Here is a 13045-nt window from a genome sequence, read left to right as displayed (position 1 = left end):
GATCTCAGCTCACTGCAAGCTCCACCTCCTGGGATCATGCCATTCTCCTGCCTCAGCCTCCTGAGTAGCTGGGACTACAGGCGCCCGCCACAACACCCAGCTAATTTTTTGTATTTTTAATATAGATGGGGTTTCACTGTGTTAGCCAGGATGGTCTCGATCTCCTAACCTTGTGATCCTCCCGCCTCGGCCTCCCAAAGTGCTGGGATTACAGGCGTGAGCCACCATGCCTGGCCCACACTAGCCACATTTGTAATGCACACTAGCTCCCATATTGGACAGCAGGGGTGTAGAACATTTCCGTCCTCGCACAAAGTTCCATAGATTGGACAGCACAGAATCCTAGTGTATGTCTTACCTTTGCTGGATACCCTCAAGTATTTGCTAAGTGATTGCAGCTGTTCCCCTCCCGATATAATGGGGTCATTTTCTGCCAGGGTGCATTCAGTTCTTCCACTTCACCTGTCATTTTTTTTCTTGGCGGAAGTGAATGAAAAGCTACAGCCCTTCTTGCGTTTTCAGCTGTTTACAAAATCAAATAATTGGCAGCTGAAATCAAGCACGGAATGTATATAAAGAAAGCTCTGTCTCATCTTCTGTGCAGCTGGGTAGTTGGTAACAGCATCCTCATGCAGTCGGTCTTTGAGTTCCCTTTCTGTCTGCTGACTTAGTGCCATGCTGCTTGACCATTTGTGGCTTTCCATATAGGGGTGAGTGTGGGGATGCATGTTATCTTGCTTATACATATATGTACATATATTTCCTTATGTTTTGTTTTGTTTTTGCTGCTGCTTAAATGTGCTGAAGAAAGTAAGAAGCCCTTCCCTTGGCAGACTCCAGCTCTGAAATCTAGTCCAGGAAGAATTCATGATATCATTGTTTACTTTGTTCAAATTTCAATTCCCTCCTTCTTCCTTTCACTTTGGAGAATTATTGCCAGTTCTTCTAGTTTTGCATAGCTTTTTTATCATTCCAGCTTGTCTTTATTATCCATTTTTTCTGTTTGGACCTTTTTCTCATCTTACCCCTAAAACGGGCAAACATTTTCTTTAAAGGGCCAGATAGTAAATATTGTTGGCTTTGTGGGACAGCTGGTCTGTGTCACAGGTGCTTAACTCTGCCATTGAAGTGTGAGAGCAGCCTTAGATGGTCGCAAAACGATGGGCAAGGTTAGATTTGGCCTGCAGTCTATAGTCCCCAACCCCTCCACCCCTGCCCCAGATAGCATTTTAAATCCTACTTCATCATGCCAAGAGTCTCTGATCTGCCTTTTCTTCCCCAGTTATGGCCTTCCAATTCTAGAGTTAAAAGTGCCAGCTGTGCCTTCATTTCCTTTATAAAATGTGTCATTCATTAGCAAGTACGTATCAGATTTCTTCTGATTTCATTGTGTGTTCTGTGTGAATCAGCAGAAGGCCCAATGAGGCTTGATAAGTCTTGGCTTCTAACACACCTCAGATGTATGTTCCAGGAGACTGACTGTAACTCCCGGTTTACTTGATTTCCACTCCGTGTTGAGAAGTTACTAGTCACCACATCCCAGTGTGCATACAGTCTTCCATGTTATTCTAGATAACATTAATTGAGCAGGTACTGTGAGTCAGACACTGTGCCAGGTGCTTTACATGCATTATTAGATTCTGTGATCCTCATAAGTGCACCATAAGGTGCTACAGTGTTATCACTATTTTACAGATGAGAAAACTGACATTAGGAAATTAAGGACTGCCTGTGGTCACATTGCCAGTAAGCAGCAGAGCTAGACCTGAACCTAACTTTGTTTGACTCCAAAGTCCTTGTGTTAAAAATACACACCATGGGGTTACCTTGGGGTAAATCCATCCATGCCCCCACCCATCCATCATTCATCTAGATTTCAATTATCTGTGCTAAAAGCCATGGAATCACTTATTTTTTTTCCCCAGTTTCTCGTAGTTTTATTTCTTTTGCCAATCTGTTGAACTTTTTTGTTTTTGTTTTTTGTTTTTTGTTTTTTTGTTTTGTTTTGAGACAGGGTCTCATTTTGTCACTTAGGCTGGAGTGCAGTGTTGCGATCTCGGTTCACTGCAGCCTTGACCTCGGTGGGCTCAGGTGATCCTCCTGCGTCAGCCTCCTGAATAGCTGGAACTATAGGCACATACCACCATGCCTGGCTAATTTTTGTATTTCATGTAGAGATGGGGTTTCACCAAGTTGCCCAGGCTGGTCTTGAACTCCTGGGCTGAAGCAATCTGCCCACCTCAGCCCTCCAAAGTGCTGGGATTACAGGTGTGAGCCACTGCACCCTGCCCAACGTGTTAAACTTAGTTCCAAGATCTCTCAGTGCCTCAGAATGTCTTCCTTTATGGATTATTTCTTCCATCTTTTCTAGAATACAAAACTCTTCCTTTCTTATAAATTGGTGTATAAAGAGGCACATCATAGACCCTTAGATTTGCAAAGACTTAGATTTATAGCACGCATACTTCAAGTAGAAAGAAGACAAATACAGCACACGCAGTATGTGGATCAGTGCTACAGTGTCTCTCCTTTCTAGGTAAGTGACATGAGGTAGAGTTGGTTTTAGTTTCCCCCAACGGATGCTTCCTGGAAATTTCTAAGGCAAGCTAATTACTTCGTTGGTCTTCCCACTACTCTGTATTGTCCTTGACTTACCACCACCTTCTGTTAATCTTTCTGGGTGTCCGTGCTGCTACTAACTGGTCCAGTCCAAGTAAAGCCTGGCTTACTCTACCAGACACTCAGGGCCCCTTGAGCTGAATGAGCCATACTTTCAGATCATGAGAATGTTGTCTTAGTGATTTCATGTTAGAGGTCTTCCAGTTTCCTTATGAAAATACATTAGATTCTACGGGACATATCACAGACATATAATTTGTTTATTCCAGAAGCTACATATCTTCACTAGTATACTGGAAACTGTGCCAAGCTTAGTAGCATCTTCCTCTACAATGCCAGGTTTAAGTTAAAAAAGGAATTCTACACTTCCCATTAGTCATTTTTTAATTTGAAGATTGACTACTAAAAATACCATTTTTCACTTAATTAGGAGCCATATATTGAAGACCATGTCTGGGAGCTTCTACTTTGTAATTGTTGGCCACCATGATAATCCAGTTTTTGAAATGGAGTTTTTGCCAGCTGGGAAGGCAGAATCCAAAGTACGTAAGAATTTTTATGCTATTGTAATGATATGGTATAATACTATTTTAGAACTGTAAGATCTGGACAGATAAGGTAACTGAAATCCACCACAATTAAATGAGGCTTGCTCTAGAGTCCCACAGACTGATAGAAGCCAGCCAGGGAATGTCCTTGGAGTTGTTTATTCATCCTTTAATTCAGCACAGACTAGCATGACGCTCTGGCGTTCCCATGATACTCAGTTCACTATGTCACCCACCATGAATTGCTGCTGCTTAAGCACATAAAAACATAGTTCACCTGTAGCGGATTGCTGCCTTGAAATGCCATGAAAGTCCAGGCTGTTTTCATGAATCACGTTTTTCATCAGGACCTACCGAGTTAGAAAAGCCCCTTACTTCCCTGTCTTCCTGCTGCCAGTGGGTCTGCAGCACCTCACTTCAGGGGCATTCTGCAGCACTTCCTGGCTAGGTTGAGCCTGCATACTCCCCTCCCCAGTGACACCTTGGCTGTACACAGGAAGCTCAAAAGCAGCACCAGAGGTGGTAACATCCAACTTTCTTGTCAAGAATGGTTCCAAAAACCAAGCTTGGCTTGAGAACATGTTGCCATTCAGACCTGTAGATATATTTTTTTTTTTCTTTGGAGACAAGGAAAATGGACCATATATTTTAAGAAAGATTACCATCCCAAATGCTTAAAATAAAACCATTTGGATCTTATTTATTTATTTATTTATTTTTGAGACAGAGCCTTGCTCTGTTACCCAGACTGAAGTGCAGTGACACAATCTCAGCTCACTGCAACCTCCGCCTCCTGGGTTCAAGCAATTCTCCTGTCTCAGCCTCCCAAGTAGCTGGGATTACAGGTGTGCACCACCATGCCAGGCTAATTTTTGTATTTTTAGTAGAGACAGGGTTTCGCCATGTTGCCCAGGCTGGTCTTTTTTTTTTTTTTTTTTTGAGACGGAGTCTTGCTCTGTCGCCCAGGCTGGAGTGCAGTGGCCGGATCTCAGCTCACTGCAAGCTCCGCCTCCCGGGTTTACGCCATTCTCCTGCCTCAGCCTCCCGAGTTGCTGGGACTACAGGCGCCTGCCACCTTGCCCGGCTAGTTTTTTGTATTTTTAGTAGAGACGGGGTTTCACCGTGTTAGCCAGGATGGTCTCGATCTCCTGACCTCGTGATCCGCCCGTCTTGGCCTCCCAAAGTGCTGGGATTACAGGCTTGAGCCACCGCGCCCAGCCGCCCAGGCTGGTCTTGAACTCCTGACCTCAGGTGGTCTGCCTGCCCTCGGCCTCCCAAAGTGCTGGGATTACAGATATGAGCCACCACACCTGGCCCAGACCTGTAGAGTTTTGATATGAGAAGAGCCCAGTTCTTTCCAATTTCTGTTTCTAATAAATTGCTGACAAGTTTGCTATGTTTCTCCCAACCTCCAAAAATTGGCTTTAATGTCCTTTAAGGAACTGATGTTTTAAGTTAATTGTAATGCATAATATATGATATTTTTCAACTATTTGGGCCTTGCCACCAAAATAAGATAGGCATTTGTTTAAGAGATTCTCTACAAGGTGGTGTTGTGACATTATTTTCTCATATTATGAGAACACTACTCATTAAAACTTGTTTTGAGATATCTCTGTACCAGTATTGCTCTGTGGGATGCAGCTACTTGTATGTAATTTCTGTGCACTCCACTGGCCTTGTGTTGGACAAAGCACACATAAAAATACTCTGTTGCATAACTTGATTTTAGTTCTTTCTCCTGCTACCACTCACTTTCTTAAAGCGTTTTCAGTTTGCTCCTAATTCTTCAGGATTGATCATCATTGTAAAAGAAAACACTGCTGTGAGCCAGACATAAAAACATCCATTTCTCTAAGGATTCACTTAGCTTTGTCATGGCAACATGAGTGAAGTAAGACATACTTTAACTATGCATGGGATTCCTGGGCCCTCCTCCAGCCCAGGCATGAGAACAGCCTCCTTGGCAAGGAAGCTGTCTTGGTTTCCTGTGGCTGTTGTAACAAAGTACGAAAAACTGAGTGGCTTAGGACAGCAGAAATTTATTGTCTCAGTTCTGAGGGCCACCGTCTGAAATCAAGGTTTCAGTGGGGCCATGCTCCCTATGAAGGCACTAAGACAAGGGTCTGTCCAGGCCTCTCTCCCAGCTTCTGGGAGTTCCTTGGCTTGTGGCAGCGTAACTCCAGTCTTCATGTGGCATTTTTCTCCCTGTGTGCATCTCTAAATGTTCCCTTTTTCTAAATACACCAGTCCATTGGATTAGGGACCCACCCTAGTGCAATGTGACCTCATCTTAGCTAACCACATCTGCAACAACCCTCTTTCCAAATAAGGCCACATTCTGAGGTACTGTTGCTTAGGACTTCAACAAAGGAATTTTGGAGAGGAAACACTTCAACCCATAACAGAGGTATTCTCTGAAAAATGGTTTGTTTGGGTTTTTTTGAGATGGAGTTTTGCTCTTGTCCCCCAGGCTGGAGCGCAATGGCGTGCTCTCGGCTCACTGCAGCCTCCACCTCCTGGGTTCAAGCGATTCTCCTGCCTCAGCCTCCCGAGTAGCTGGGATTACAGGCCTGCACCACCACACCCGGCCAATTTTTGTATTAGTAGAGACGGGATTTCACCATACTGGCCAGGCTGGTCTCGAACTCCTGACCTCAGGTGATCCACCTGCCTTGGCCTCCCAAAGTACTAGGATTACAAGCATAAGCCACCATACCTGGCCAAAAAATGTATTTTCAAAGAATTACATCGGCGTAAGACTGCATTCCAAGTTGTGAATTCCCTCTTCACATTATGGTCAGACAGTCCCACCTTCTGTTTACTTAAACCATTTCAGCCCAGGAAAAGGACACTCCCAGCTCTGACAGGACTGTGTCCTGCTGTTGACACAGGCGACTGCTCACAGCTGGGGCTGAGCATCACCTCCCATTACTTCTAGGTCCCGCTGCCATGTAAGCTCCATGCACTGGAAAGAGGCCTCTGGCAGGTCGTTATAAGCGCCATTTCAACTATCTCTCCTGCTTACCTGGTGCCACTGTGCAGGAATCCCGGCCCTCTCAGTTTCCTCCCAGACCTTGAGCCTGGTGTGAATGGCACCTCTTCTCCACAGGATCTTGTTTTTTGTTGTTTTTAAACATAGTATTCTTTTTTTTACATGTTTAAATGGTTACAGAATTTGGTAACTTCCTTCTTGAAACATGAGAAAAAATTTCTGTGAAAAGGATTTTCAATAAATGATTTTGTATAAATCATCTGTATACACATTTCATTTACTAATTGGCTGTTGCTGTTCTTTGAGATTTAGATATCAAATTTAAAAATAGAATATAATGTGAAAACACATCTTTTGTAAGTCTCATGACAATAACAAAGTATAAAAGCAAACTTTTTTCCCCACAAGAAAACCATCTATAGAATTTACAGAATGAAATGTCAGCATTCTTGACGTCATATGGAAATGTTAATCTGTGGTTGCTCACACTGTCATCTAGGATGACCATCGTCATCTGAACCAGTTCATAGCTCATGCTGCTCTCGACCTCGTAGATGAGAACATGTGGCTGTCAAACAACATGTACTTGAAAACTGTGGACAAGTTCAACGAGTGGTTTGTGTCAGCATTTGTCACTGCGGGGCATATCCTTACCTTCTTAGTAAAGATAACTAAAGTTTGGGTTCACAAACCAGAAGAACATGGAACATAGATGCCAGGCTCTGAGTCTGTAGACATCACGGTCAGGTGAAAATGTAACTTTCCATTTATGGGGCTACTTTTCTTTTTTTAGGGGGGAAGAACATTTTAATAGCTAATTTTAAAACTAAGTCTCATACACAAAGTTTATCTGGACCCTATCAAGGTTATTTTACTTTATTTTATAGTTATTTTCTAACTTTGAAAGCTTATGTTCTCTTTTTTTTTTTTTTTGAGACGGAGTCTTGCTCTGTCGCCCAGGCTGGAGTGCAGTGGCCGGATCTCAGCTCACTGCAAGCTCCGCCTCCCGGGTTCCCGCCATTCTCTTGCCTCAGCCTCCCGAGTAGTTGGGACTACAGGCGCCGCCACCTCGCCCGGCTAGTTTTTTTGTATTTTTAGTAGAGACGGGGTTTCACCATGTTAGCCAAGATGGTCTCAATCTCCTGACCTCGTGATCCGCCCGTCTCGGCCTCCCAAAGTGCTGGGATTACAGGCTTGAGCCACCGTGCCCGGCCTGCTTATGTTCTCTTTATGATAAAACTAAGCTAATTTTAAACCCAGTTTATATATTCAACTTTTCCATCACAAATACACTGCATGTGACTAATTTGAAGAATATTATATCAACGAACTGGTTGTTTTTTGCTTTTAATTTCTAAGAAAGATTGTGCCTTAATTATTTCACATATGAGGTTTATTATGCTTCATGACATAAGACAAGAAGATGGAATAAAGAACTTCTTTACTGATGTTTATGATTTATATATAAAGGTATGGTATGTTCTATAATTTTTAAAATCTGATGAGAAAGGATTTGACCTTTGTCAGGAAAGTGGCCTATCGAAGTAACTCCCTTAGGCTGCAGTGTACCTTTCAGACTAGCTTTCCTCCATCAGAACTATCTCTGGCAACTCCCTCTGCAGGTAAGTCTTCACAGGCAGGTGAATATGTATTTAGGAACACAACTCATGGTAGTTATCTTTAGATGATTGTGAAGGTAAATTGGTTTCATTCTTCACCTCTTAGTGCTCATAGCTGATTTTATTAGGGATCCCTAAAGACAGCAAGGAAGCAGCCTATATAAGGGAAAATTACTTCATAATTTAAAACGTTTCCATCGACTTTACAAATAAGTTACAGTGCAATTAATACAGATCATAAACTGGCAGGAAGTGATTTTTATATGATCAAATAGCCCACTCAAGGAGAATGGTGCCACTTGCATTTCTTGATTTTGAAAAAAAATAATACGACGTCATGGTTACACTGCAGTGATAACAGTGTGTTGTTTTGTTTTGTTTTGGAGACAGAGTCTTGCTTTGTCACCCAGGCTGGAATGCAGTGACATGATCTCAGCTCACTGCAACCTCTGCCTCCCGGGTTCAAGTGATTCTCCTGCCTCAGCCTCCCGAGTAGCTGAGACTACAGGTGTGCACCACCACACCCAGCTAATTTTTCTGTTTCTAGTAGAGACGAGGTTTTGCCATGTTGGCCAGGCTGGTCTCGAACTCCTGACCTCAAGTGATCCACCCGCCTTGCCCTCCCAAAGTGCTGGGATTACAAGCGTGAGCCACTATCCCTGGCCCGTATATTTTTAAATAATTTAAATAAGTTCTGTATTTGGACATAATCTCTTGCATGTCAGCACAGTAATACAATTTAACAGTATTCCTAGTCAGAGGTAGTAAGTAATATTTAGTCTTATAAAGATGAACAATGTCAAGTGATTAAGGTATAAAAATCAGCAATACCTTTCCTCATTAGCGATTCCATTTAATGATTTTCTCTCGTGTTATGATACACTAATTACTTTGAGAAGCTCATCATTTAGCAGTCTTGTGTTAAAGGAGAGTATTAAAAATCTGATTGTTAAAAGATTACCATATAAGAGTAGCTTTTTCTGAACTCTGAGCACATGGCAGACTTTGTTTTATGTAGCCAAAGGGCCATACAGATTAATCCATTTATTTATAATGAATATGAGTATTTCACACACAGGGTAAATCCTGAAAGTTAACTGACACAGGCAACATTTATCATACTGCCATTAGTTTTGCCCCAGATACTTCTCAAAACCAAAACACCAAAATAAAAATTTCCTTAAGAGGATGTTAGTATTTAACAATGCAGCATTTTCAGTAAAACTTAAAAATGTGGTCTTTAGACTTTTGAATGTCTTTGGTTTTTAATTTAAAACTTTAAAATGATTTCCTTTCAGAGACTTATGATTTGTCAGCTTTTTTGCTTCACTAATACTTTCTTCTTTCCTAGTTTTCAATGAATCCATTTTATGAACCCAATTCTCCTATTCGATCAAGTGCATTTGACAGAAAAGTTCAGTTTCTTGGGAAGAAACACCTTTTAAGCTGAATGCAGAAAATTCCAAAATAAATGATGTCACCACAATGGTGTATACTCAGGAATGTGTACATTGTAAGTTACTTGATTAAATAGCCTGGAAAACTTGTGTATTCTCAGCTTATCTAAACCTAATGAAATTCCTTTTATATTTAAAAATAGTACATTCTGTCTCATGTCACATATCAATAGATCAATTGGTATTTCCTTGTGAACAGTGTTATTTATAAAGAGCTCATTATCAATAATCATGTTTTTTTTTTTTTTGAGACGGAGTCTTGCTCTGTTGCCAGACTGGAGTGCAGTGGCGCAATCTTGGCTCACTGCAACCTCCGCCTCCCAGGTTCAGGCAATTCTCCTGCCTCAGCCTCTGACTAGCTGGGACTACAGGTGCGTGCCACCACACCCAGCTAATTTTTGTATTTTTAGTAGAGACGGGGTTTCACCATATTGGTCAGGCTGGTCCTGAACCCCTGACCTCATGATCCATCCATCTCAGCAAGTGCTGGGATTACAGGTGTGAGCCACCACGCCTGGCCATGAAATAAGCTTTTTGGTTTTTTATGGGTTTTTTTTTTTTTTTATGAGATGGAGTCTCGCTCTTGTTGTACAGGCTGGAGTGCAGTGGCACAATCTTGGCTCACTGCAACCTCCACCTCCCAGGTTCAACCAATTCTCCTTCTTCAGCCTCCCGAATAGCTGGGATTACAGGCGTGCACCACCACGCCTGGCTAATTTTTGTGTTTTTAGTAGAGACGGGGTTTCACCATTTTGGCCAGGCTGGTTTCGAACTCCTGACCTCAGTTGATCCACCCGCCTCGGCCTCCCAAAGTGCTAGGATTACAGGCGTGAGCCACCGTGCCTGGCCAGGAATAAGCTTTTGACTTGCCTGATTCAGATAGGTTGATCTTTTTTTTTTTTTTTTTGAGATGGAGTTTCGCTCTGTCGTCCAGGTTGGAGTGCAGTGGCAGTTGTTTCACTGTAACCTCTGCCTCCTGACTTCAAGCAATTCTCCTGCCTCAGCCTCCCAAAGTGCTGGGATTACAGGTGTGAACCACCGTGCCTGGCCCAGATAGGTTGATCTTAATGTAACAACCCAAAAATAAATGTCATAGTCAAGATTTGGTAGATAAATTTAAAATTAAAATATTCTGCAGTTGAGAGTGAAATGTGATAGCACATACATTGATGTTATACATTTAGAGATGTTATAAAAATGTATAGGCAGTATACACAGCACTACTCAAGAAGCCAAAGAAACACTTGTGCAGTGCTAAGTGTCACATGTCTGCTTCTGCCAGAGGCTAGGAATAGTGATCCTGCTATAATGTGAGAACCCGAATCATGTTTATAAAATAGGAGGCTGGGAGCAGTTGCAGGCCACAGTGAAGTGTGTTGCTTCTGTCACTTTATATTCTTACATTTCCTTTCCTTCAGACAGTAAACTGTTGCTACTCATAAAAAGTTGTAATACAATTTTTAGTATTGTTGTCAAAGAAAAGTTTGGATTACATTAACATTTGTACTCAGCCTTTTAAGTTACACACCAGAGGGGGCTGGGAATTTTCTCTTTGTTCCTATGATAAGTAGATCTTACTGTAAAATAGTAAATGTCCATTGGAAAGCAAGTAATACAGCCTATGCTAATTCGGAGCACTTGAACAATTTTGTTCCATTCTGAGTAACTTTTGAGCAAGTAATTCTAAGCTTTGTCTTGTATCCTTGTGTGAAATTGCATCATTTTTGCCCTATTTGATTTCTTAAATAAAAATGTTTTTTCAAGATTGTGGTAGTTTAATATCCATTTTTAAAGTGCTGCTTTCATCCTATCTCTCCTATTGATAGTCTGCAAACTAATATGATGTCTTCACCTGTTACAGAGCTCAGATTGACTCAAACTAGATGCCAGAGCTTTGGGAGCAGAAAAATTTACATACTCATCTAGAAATCTAGGAGTAATTTCAGCAAACGAGTATTTTGTTGTATATAGTTGGCCCCACCCTCAATGAGCATATCATCCAGAGGGCTGTGATGCAGGCCAACCAAGAGCAGCAGGGTGATTGAGAGCGGGAAGACTTGGCTCAGCTGCACAACAGTGGTACCCTGAAAATAGCCTTTTCTCCAGGCTGGTGAAGGTGAGGTAAGAACTATTAACACACTTGTGAGTATATTACTAAAGTTAAATGCCAAATTTCATGTGTGACTGAGTCTTTAAAGGAGCTGGAAGGGAAGTGGAGCATTGAGGGGGACCTCCAAGGTAGGCTGCACAGGAAAGCATTGCAGGCATGAAGGTGTAAAGAGCACTTGGGCACGTGGGTAGAACTGACAGCTGATAGATAGGAGTTGATCATGAGGAAAGCTAAGCTGGCAAAGCTTGAATCTGGTAAGTGATGTCCCTTGAAGGTTCTGGAACACAAGAGCAATGGGATGAAGTCAGTCTTAAAAATCAGGCTCTCCTGAGCCCATGTATGTTAGCACAAAGTTGGTTATCTGCTTAAGTGCTCCAAAAGTGATCTAGATAAAATGTATACCAAGTTTTGTCCTCTTGCTATAGCCGGAAACTTCCTAGGATGCTTCCTCTGGCATGGACACAGATCGTCTCAATCTGCTTTGCCCATGCTCTTACCCATGCTCTTTAATTTTTCAGTCACTTCAACACTTCCTGGTTGACAGTCCAGAGTTCCAGAAACCCCTGACTCTCCAGACACCACCTTTCACTGGGTACCACACTGGCGTGTTTTTCTACTTAACACTTTACTACTCTACAAGACACGGATAATGTGTGAGAACTTACATGGTAGTGTCATAATATTAAAACGAAAAGCTTGTACAGAAATATAAAAAGGTTTTCTTCCAAGACAAGTAATAGTAGGAATGTTTTAACTTCAACTAGGAAACTTTCCCCAAGAGTGAAAAATAACAAAAACATTTAGTCCATTAATGAATTGTAATTTTCTATCTTCCAATTGGCACATTGTAATTGTTACATCAGTTATCAAATGCACGTTTGTCTGTTCTCCAAGTTCAGTAGTTTGCTTTTTTTTTTGAGCTGGAGTCTCACTGTCACCAGGCGAGAGTGCAGTGGTGCAATCTCAGCTCACTGCAACTTCCGCCTCCCGGGTTCAAGCGATTCTCCTGCCTCAGCCTTCCGAGTAGCTGGGACTACAGGCATGATGCCCAACTAATTTTTGTATTTTTAGTAGAGAGAGGGTTTCACCATGTTGTCCAGGATGGTGTCAACCTCTTGACCTCATGATCCGCCTGCCTCGGCCTCCCAAAGTGTTGGGATTACAGGCGTGAGCCACCACGCCCGGCCTTGCCTTTTTTCTTAAAACTGAACTGTATCTCTGGCGGGGGGCACTGGTTCACTCCCTACATGACAGCCAGCTCCCCTCACCCAGCATGTCCTTTGATAACCCCATCACTCCCCAGTTGAGGGTCTCATCCACACTCAGTCTAGGCTTTGGTTAGCCTCCATGGAATCAGATAGTCACCAACCACGCAGCATATGAACTTCATCCACAAAAGAGCACAATTTGCTTTATCGAGTCTGATCACTGCAACAAATCTTTTTGTAACAAAAAAATCTCCTTGAGCAAATCACTAAATGTTCAGTGATAGAGAAGACACCAAGTAAATACATTGCCCAATAAAGATGTCATTTACCCTCTCACAAAGTACAATCCTTAGTATTTCTTCTGAGAGTGATAAAGTTAGCTTGTGTCTTGTGTTATAAAGGAATGTTTTAACTTCAACTAAGAGACTTTCCCCAAGGGTGAAGAAAGTAACAAAAATATTTAGTCCATTAATCGAATTGTAATTTTGT

General features: G+C 42.1%; 1 protein-coding gene across 3 annotated transcripts in view; it reads left to right on the top strand.

The window, feature by feature from the left end:
* Window positions 1–9331, top strand: part of TRAPPC2 (trafficking protein particle complex 2) — a 17031-nt gene extending 7700 nt beyond the window's left edge. For all 3 annotated transcript variants that reach the window (XM_011957841.1, XM_011957842.1, XM_011957839.1), the window contains 4 exons: window positions 3050–3161; window positions 6662–6806; window positions 7547–7632; window positions 9133–9331. In XM_011957841.1, the coding sequence (XP_011813231.1) occupies window positions 3069–3161; window positions 6662–6806; window positions 7547–7632; window positions 9133–9231 (423 nt within the window). In that variant the 5' untranslated portion in view covers window positions 3050–3068 and the 3' untranslated portion in view covers window positions 9232–9331. The remainder of the gene's footprint in view (window positions 1–3049; window positions 3162–6661; window positions 6807–7546; window positions 7633–9132) is intronic.
* Window positions 9332–13045: the final 3714 nt, after the last annotated feature.

The sequence above is a fragment of the Colobus angolensis genome, unplaced genomic scaffold (genome assembly GCF_000951035.1).
Source record: "Colobus angolensis palliatus isolate OR3802 unplaced genomic scaffold, Cang.pa_1.0 Scaffold450, whole genome shotgun sequence".
NCBI lineage: Eukaryota > Metazoa > Chordata > Mammalia > Primates > Cercopithecidae > Colobus > Colobus angolensis.
The sequence above is the reverse complement of the archived record's forward strand: the minus strand, read 5'-3'. Positions and strand labels throughout refer to the sequence as shown.